The 8,579-nt window shown below is 46.9% G+C and overlaps 1 protein-coding gene across 1 annotated transcript in view; it reads right to left on the reverse strand.

Moving 5' to 3' along the window:
• Window positions 1-5,243, reverse strand: part of Chmp7 (charged multivesicular body protein 7) — a 14,007-nt gene extending 8,764 nt beyond the window's left edge. The window contains exons 1-2 of the mRNA XM_021181607.2: window positions 4,862-5,243; window positions 2,800-2,971 (exon numbers count right to left, since the gene is read on the reverse strand). Of these exons, the coding sequence (XP_021037266.1) occupies window positions 2,800-2,971; window positions 4,862-5,160 (471 nt within the window). The 5' untranslated portion in view covers window positions 5,161-5,243. The remainder of the gene's footprint in view (window positions 1-2,799; window positions 2,972-4,861) is intronic.
• Window positions 5,244-8,579: the final 3,336 nt, after the last annotated feature.

Raw genomic sequence — 8,579 nt, forward strand, 5'->3', positions numbered from 1 at the left:
ACAAAAAAAAAAAAAAAAAAAAAAAAGAGCCAAAAGCTGGTCCCCAGGTTGTAGCAGGCACAGTTCTGGCTTTTAGTAACAACTGGAAGATCAGCTTTAGGGCGTGACTGCTGCAGTGCTAAGTTTAAAGGGGAGGAGCTCCCCTTAGGCCTTAGGAAAGCTGTAAAGGAAGGATGTAGTAGCGCTCCTCTGTAATCTCGTCAGAACTGGGGGTGTGAAGACAGCAGAATCCCCTGGAAGCTGGTTTGTACGGAGTGCAGCAGCAGAAACAAGAGAAACTACCTCAAACCACGGTGAGAGCAGAGACCCGGCTGCCGAGTATTTGGCCTCTCCACGGTCCTGTGTGCTGTGGTGTGCACATCTGTACTCACACAAACACAAATAAGAAATCTTTATAATAAAGGAAGAGCTAGAAAGGCCACTGACCCCAAAAGCATTACCATACTTTTGAAAGGAGAAGACAACAAAGTTCACTGGAAAAAAATCCAAGAAACCACTGGACAATTAGGTCTCACAACATGTGAATCTAAAGACAAAGCCAGATGAGGAGCAGGCAGGGCTTTCAGACAGCTGGCTGCGCTGGGGGTGACATGGGACATGGAAGTGAAGGAAAGGACAGCAGGAGATGCCTGAAGTGCTACAGGAAAAGGCAGTTTGGACGCTGGGGGATGCTGCGCTCTGCTTTGGTGCATTCTAGCCTGCCGACCAAAAGACTGCTGATCAAGACTGAAAATACTACAAAGAAATTAGAATACTCAAAATCCCCACAATAGCCTTATCAAGAATGCATATATTTCAAGAATGCATATAATCAAGAATTCTGGATCTGTAGTGCTATGCTTGGAGGTTCTGTGAACACAACAGAAAAAGAAGTCATGGATCCAATGAGAGTGTAGAAAGCCACTTTACTGAATGTAGCTGGGAAGCCTCTGTTAACAACAGCAGTCCTAAAAAAAAAAAAAAAAAAGAGGAGGACCCTAGAACAGGGAACAAGGGATGACATAGGAGGTAGAATATGGGAGGGACACATTCTAAATTCTAGAATCATAATTCTCCTTTTGTTTATTTGTTTGTTTTGTTCAGACAGGGCTTCTCTGAATAGTCCTGGCCGTCCTGGAACTCTCCTTGTAGACCAGGCTGGCCTGAAACTTAAACCACTACCTGCCTCTGCCTCCTGAGTGCTGGGATTGTGTGAGCCACCACCGACCAGCATAATTTACTATTTTCAATGAATTGGGACAGGAAGCTCAAAGCAGGGTTCTTCAGCAATGACTTCAGAGAAGTCAGCTGAAGAGAGTGGCTGAGAGGAAGGCTGGCGCATGCCCAAGGAAATCGCAACCCCCAGATGAAGTCACGAGGTCAAGCGGAGGAGCGGCTGTGCAAAGGAAGAGTAACTATGTATAAAGGTTGTTACAATTTCAGGCAAACTTTGTACAGCAAAACTTGGTGTCCCAGTTGTTTAAAAGGCTCTTAGGATGACAGAAAGTTTGCTTAGCTCCCACACAGAGTCCTAGGTTCAATCCTCAGTACTGGAGAAAACAAAATTATCTGGGCCAATGGCATGACTCAGCAGGTCAAGGCTGGAGAGCCAAGGCTGAAGAGCTGAGTTCAGTCTCTGGGACCCACAAGGTGAAAGGAGAGAACGTCCCCTGCAAGAGGCCCTCTGACCTCCATTTGCATTAACAGTCCCCACCCCACCCCACCCAATAAATAAAGTACACATAATAAAATTTTTAAGTAACAAGTGAGATCTGGACATGCACAGATGCACATGTAGACATGGGGAAGGGACACGCCCAAAAGTAGGGAAGGGACAACAGAAAGCAAACTTCTTTGTATCTTTTTGTTTTAAACAGCTAAATCATGGGCAATTTTGTTTTGTTTTTCTTCTCTCTGGTTGATTCCTTTGTCTAGCCTTAGGAAAATCAGGTTGACATGGTCCTCCCTATAAACGCCCTTTTCTTCTTTATCCAACAAGAGAAAACAGGACTCAGTAACATATTTGACATCAGGTGCCACCAAGCACAGAGTAACAGAGTATCACAGAATCACGACTGTGCCTGTTGAGTTCTAGGCCTGCTTCTCTATGTATGACACAGGAGTAGACTGGTCACAGCGCTTGCTTTAGAAAGTGACTATGATTCCTGGTGGCTACATTAATTCCACCCAACTCCCGGGTGGTACGGGAGAGCTGTTTCATGGCTCTGAGATCACATTTGCCCTGCAGTCAACACGTGGTCTGGGCTTGGAGGCAAAGGTAGCAAGTGAAGAAGCTGACTGGGCAGCAGAGAAAGAAGGGATGGTGCCTGCTGGTCTCATCCAGGCAAAAGAGAGGGAACACTGACAAGCAAGCTACTGGGAAGTTGGAGGGAAAAGAGTCATCAGAGGGCGAGAAACCAAAGCTTAGCAAGAAGGGCTGAGCTAGAGCTCAGCAGCAGAGCACTTGCCCAAGGCACACAAGGCCCTAGGTGCAATAATAAACACATTAATCAATAATAAATTCTGGGAATTCCTTGCCGGTAAGCTAGAGACAGTAGAGCATACACTGCAGCTAATCATTAATGCCCCCAACTTTCCGGAAGTAATCAGCTGTCACCAACAATTCCTAGGCAAAGCTCACCCTGGAAATGTAAAAATAAGCCAAGGAATATATAACCCTACAAAGTTCAGAGCTTTAAAAGATGTCATGAAGGCTCAGTCATTAGCCCCATCACTTGGCAAAGAGACAGTATTTTCCCAGGAACCTTGTGGTGACCCTGCCACACCTGATGACACCCCAGCCCCCTTCTGCACACCCACCTTCAGCAGCTCCACAGCCACCAGCACCTCCTCCGCTGGAACTTTGTGATCCCCCAGCATGTTAGAAAGAGTCCATTTGAGGGGCTTCAGCAGGAAGACGCCGACCCCCCAGGAGATCCAGCTGCTGTCCACACTGGCCATGAAGTCTGACTCTCGCTGCAGCTCGCCTCGACTGCAGAGAGAGAGAGAATGGCATGTAGGGATGTGTAATTCGACAGACAGCCTGTCCTGGGCCCTTCTTACCCCTTTCCCCTCAGAGGCATTATATCCTCAACATCATCACCATCACCATCATCACCATCACCTGTCTATTCTGTACCAGCTACTAGCGGCAGTGTCACCTGCACTCTGGTGTTCAGCCTCCTAACCACTTTGTGCAATAGATGGTATCACCATCACGTTAACTAAAGAGACGACTAAGGATCTAAGAAGGCAAAGAAGGCCAGATGGTACCCGGTTTGTCTGGCCTCAAAAAATGCAAATGTCCCACTAAGGCAACAGAGGCACAAAAGGCTTCACTGGGCCTATGTGGAGGTTTTCTTCTACCAACAGGCCTGGAAACAATCAAATGAAAAACCCTGTGTGTCATGCAGATCAGAGGAAGAAGGCCAAAAGCTACACAGAATGGGGTTTTATGCTGTCTCTAAGCTAGGCTGGAAGTGAGATGTATTTCCTGGTGGTAGTAACAACAGCCGCCAAGTCTACTAAATACCGGCCATGGGAAATTACTGTTAAGGGTTGTATAAAGATCTTCAAGTTTTCACAACTGACCTATATAATGTTACTGTGATTTGATAATCGATCAAACTAAGGCTTATAGGTGGCACCTGTATCCTATACAGGCCACAGCATAGAAAATAGTAAAGCCAGGATCTTCACAACGGCGTGGCCCTTGAGCAATAGATGTGTAGATATCAAATCTGAACAAGTACCAGGATGCTTCAAGGATCAGGAGCCAGAGGAGGTCAAGGTGTTAAAGGTCTCTGGATTTGGACAGGCTCCACGACTGTCCTGTATCAGGAGGCCCATTTTGGTTTTGTCCCTTGCTAACTTAACTGTTTTCCACCTTGGGCATCTGGTAAAACATTTTCCAGAGGACACTTTCTCAGAGGAGAGTTTCAGGACGGTTTCTTAGGTCAAGGTCGGGTAATGAAAGGTATTGGGAACAGAAGTAAAGAAGGGTGACCATTTAATGAGAAAGCATTACCCTAAAACAAACACAAGACCCTTGGCTTTCACTTTGTTCATAGAAAGAGACATGGGGCTGGGCTGGGCTGGGCTGGGCATACCATGTACAGTGTGAAATACAAATGATTTCGAATTCAAAGGAAGGACCCAGCCCTGGGGTTACTCTAGCTGTGTAACCTGGTTACTCTGAGATTCTGTTTCTTTTTAATGAGGATAACTGCATTATCTTGCCCTGGACTATTAAAAAGGCCAGAGAGTGGAGTTTGGCAGTATCTGAAACCATGAAGTACCAGTCATCTATCAGATATGCCACCTCTTCAAGCACAACCTGAACACTGTACCTATCACACACGTTTATCACATAAAGCTCTTTCAGAGGCCCCCAGCTACACAGTTAAACTCTCCTCTCTGGTCTAAATAATCTCAGTCCCGGACAAACTAGGAAAGGCTAATTGTACGACCTGTACCAGAGTTCTGTCAAGATGTCTAGAATCCCACGAGTACTCTCTCCTTAGCTGTGTTCTTTCTTAGTTCAAAGTACCCATCGCAGAGATCTGCTGTAAAAGTAATTCAAGTCTGGAGGTCCTGTGGAAATAACTGCATAACAGGATCCCAGTTCAAGTGTCCCGCTGACACCTCTGCAAAGATGGGTCTCTTCTGGACCATTCTGCCTATCCCCAGACACTCCAACCATCCCAGCCCCTCTTTCTCTTTGAGTCCAGACATCCATCAGTGGAGCAGCCTCCTCGTCCCCCTCCTCCTCCTCCACCCACTGAACAAACCCTGGACGCGGAGTCTGGGCTGTCAAGGGGCAGGTCTGATGTCAGCCCTGGGGAGCCGCCCCCCGCCTGGCCCTCTCGGCCTCGGTCCTCACCGCAGCAGGTCCTGCAGCACCGTAGCCAGCCCCAGCGGGACACTGCCCTTGCGCTGGAAGGCCTCCTGCAAGTCCCGCAGTCGCAGGCGCACCACCCCTTGGCGGCGGCTGTGGCTCAGCACCAACGGAGCCCAGAAGCCCATCTTGCTGTCCCAGTCGGTGCTGTTCACCTCGCGACTCCTCTTAAAGGCGGAAAACAGAAAAGACATGCGCTCCTCATCTTCTTCCCACTCGGGCGGCAGGAGGCCCGCCGGGTCTCCCCCGGTCGGGGCCTGGGCCTCCCGCTCCGGGGACCACATCGGAACCCCAGCCCCGCCAAGGAACCGAACACAAGCCTGGCCCGGGTCCCCTTCCGCCCCAGGTCCCTCCCGGCTTCCGTCGTTCCTTCACGCCCTCCTCCTCAGCCATCACGTCACCGCCGCCGCCTGTGCGATAAAAGTCCCGCAAGTCTTCAGGGCGCAGGCGTGGCGCGGCATTCATTTGGCCGGGAGGGGGAGAAGAGGGCGTTCTCGCCCGAGAGAGGCAGAACGCAGGCGCCGGACCTTCTCTCTGTGGCCTTTGTGCGACGGGAAGGCTTTTGCGCGTGCGCCGCAACCATAGAGTTTGGCGAGGCGTACTAGAGGGGCTACCTATTGCACCTTCCCGGGTGGTTCGGGCTTAAGGTTAGCCAGGCTGAAGCTATGGGAGCTGCAGGTGGATACACAACCTTGGATCTGGTGTAGCTCTCCTTGGCCCAGAGATTTTTAAGTTAAACAAACGCCCAAGATACCTTCCTTTCACTAGAATATCAGCCGATTAACAAAAATGGTCCCAAAGCTCTGTGACACTGGACCCATTTTTAGGGCTACAGATAGGCTTTTAATCACTTTCTTCCCGCTCTTTTGCTCTGGGGTGTCCTTTTTCTCCTGAAAATTCATATTCTGCCAGGTCCTTTAAAAAAAAATCGTTCCAACTTTCATCTGAAGCTCCGGCTGCCCTGGCTGCCAGTTTAGCATTTGTCTCTGACCCTTCTGCTTCCTCGAAGGAGGGGACAGACAGCGATGCAAGTGTCTTGCAATGACAGCGCTACTGCAGAAAATACTTTATGGATTGAGAGGTACTTAAACCTTACCCTCTAGTTACTTTTCAGTCTTGCAGAGTCTCACAAAATTTGTTCAGTGTTGAGAATAAAGTGTGGTGGTGGTAGTGTTATAGCCGGACCGTTCAAAAAGAGACTGGGACGAGCTCTTTATGAATTTGAAATTTGCACAGACCCGGCCGAGGGCACGCACTCACTACAAGTCTAGAGAGACGGCCCCGACCGTTAAAGACAGGTTTATAAAGGGGAAAACTACTGGTTCCATACTTCCATTAACGTGGTCGCTGTTGGCAAGCATGACAGGATATAAACTTTTAACAAAAATGAGACACAGATATAGCACCATGGCTTCTCTGCTTGATCGAGGAGCAGAAAGCCTTCAGGTTACAGAAGCAGGACGATGCAGGTTAGTAATAGTTCCCATAAATACCGTGTATTTAAGTGTGTTTTGCTTACTTGTGTGCAACTGCACCGCGTACGTGCAATACCCACAGAGGCCAGAAGAGAGAGTTGGATCCCCTGGAATTGTAGAATTGTAGTTTTAGTTGAGCTCTGCCCTGCGGACGATGGTAACTACAGATCCAGCCTGGAAATATGCTGATTTTTTAAAAGACTTATCAAGCAAGCAAACAAACAATCTAAAAGGTGAAAGGAACTGTTGGTATAAAAGTTTAAAAATTAAAGCGAAAGTTTGTTTCGACTTAGGAAAAAGTAATTTCTGTTAAATAGTCGCCTTTATAAACTGGTATTTCCAGTTTGAGGGAAATGTGATGAGTTTCGGGACTCAGAGTAGTTGAAACAGTGTTAAGGTGAATTTTCATGAGCATTGAGTTTCACTGAATTTTAATAAGCATTTTGAAGGAGGAAATGGAGTGTTTCGTTATATGATGTGTGTACTAATTGCTATCTATGTGCTATATTCCTCAAAGTGTGTTCAAAATATCTCACATAGCAGCCTTTTTCAAATACTTTCGCTATAGTTCTTATAGTTTGTAAGGTAGCCTTTCCCACTTCACCTGCTTTTACAGAAGAGGAAGGTGAATCAGGTGGAAAGGAGCAGAGGAGAGCCAGAGAGGGGAGAGAGAGGGAGGAGAGAAGTGGAGAGGAGAAAGAGGTGCAGAGAGGGATGGAAAGGTGGGGCAAAAGAGGGAGGGAGGAGGCAGAGAGCTGAACTCCAAATATTAAATCTAGTGAAACAAATCTGTACTGTGCTACCCGTTAGGCCCAGTAAAACTAGGTCTTCTCGACCCAGTGAAGGATTCCACTATTTACAGGCGAGCAAATTGCTGTATCTGGGTCTGCTTGCATCTGAAAATTCCACTCCATTTGACCCTTCCAGGCGGCAGGCAAGGTTGGCTTTCACCTTCTGGAGGCTGAAAGGATAACTAGGAACAGAATCAGTGAAGCCAGGGACTATGGGTACAAGTCTCCCCAAACTGACCTTACCTTTAAGACATGAGTCTGCCACAGGTATTCGAGGAACGGTGGGAATCTTTATTCTGAGATTGAAGAACCCGGTTTCACTCTACTGTGAAGGAGACATTTGTTTGCTGATGTTGATATGGGCATTAGATATGGGCATTAGATACCCATTCCAGCTACTAACATCCCCGAGGTCTCACACATTTCCCTCTGCTACAACGATGCTCCAGGTCATTCTCCCACTTGCTAGGAGTCCTCTTCATTTCCATACAAATATGCAAGCACCTCCCCACCAGTCTTGTCCACTTATTTCTAACAACAGTCCCTAAGCCTGGGATTCACAGCCTTTGGGGTTAGCCAAATGAAACAAATGAGAAGTAAACCCTTCACGTCTGATGGAGGCCCCAGGCTTGTTGCCGTCCTCCTCAGGTGCCAGCATAGAATTCTGGAAGCTTTACTACCCTTGATTTTTTTTTTTCTATCATCTCCTCTTCTCCTTGCTCTGTGTTTCTCTTTTCATAACCCTGCATACCTCTTCACTGCGTATTAAGTGCCACACCACTCTCTAAGTCTCTGATGATGTGTGTCTCTCTGGCTAGCTTATGTGCCTTGGCTAACATGGACTGTGATCTTAATCATATTTGTTTCTAGGCACATCCTAGGGACCGTTTGTGGAATGGATAGATGGATGAATTTAATTAAACATTTAGCTTAAAAAATCTATGAAAACCTATGATTTATAGCATAAGAATATCTACTTAGGTATAATGTTTATATTAAGTATAATATTAGGTAAAATACAACAATTGTATTTTTATTTACATGAATGTATTATTTGTTTCTTAGCCATTTTGAGTTCAAAAGCTTCTAAATTAAATTGCCTTGGACAGTTAGAAAAAGCCTGGAAGAAACTGTCTTGTTTCTTTGTTGCTGTGTCCAAACCATTATCACTGTCCACCCATTCGTGACCATGACTTTCTAGAGCAACACAGCAGACATTGGGGAAGCTGGCTGTCCAGTTTACCCACTTAAAATCTTGGTATGGAAGCCAGGCGGTGGTGGCGCACGCCTTTAATCCCAGCACTTGGGAGGCAGAGACAGGCGGATTTCTGAGTTCGAGGCCAGCCTGGGCTACAAAGTGAGTTCCAGGACAGCCAGGGATATACAGAGAAATCCTGTCTTGAAAAACCAAAAAAAAAAAAAAAAAAAAATCTTGGC

Source organism: Mus caroli, chromosome 14, assembly GCF_900094665.2.
Source record: "Mus caroli chromosome 14, CAROLI_EIJ_v1.1, whole genome shotgun sequence".
Lineage (NCBI taxonomy): Eukaryota > Metazoa > Chordata > Mammalia > Rodentia > Muridae > Mus > Mus caroli.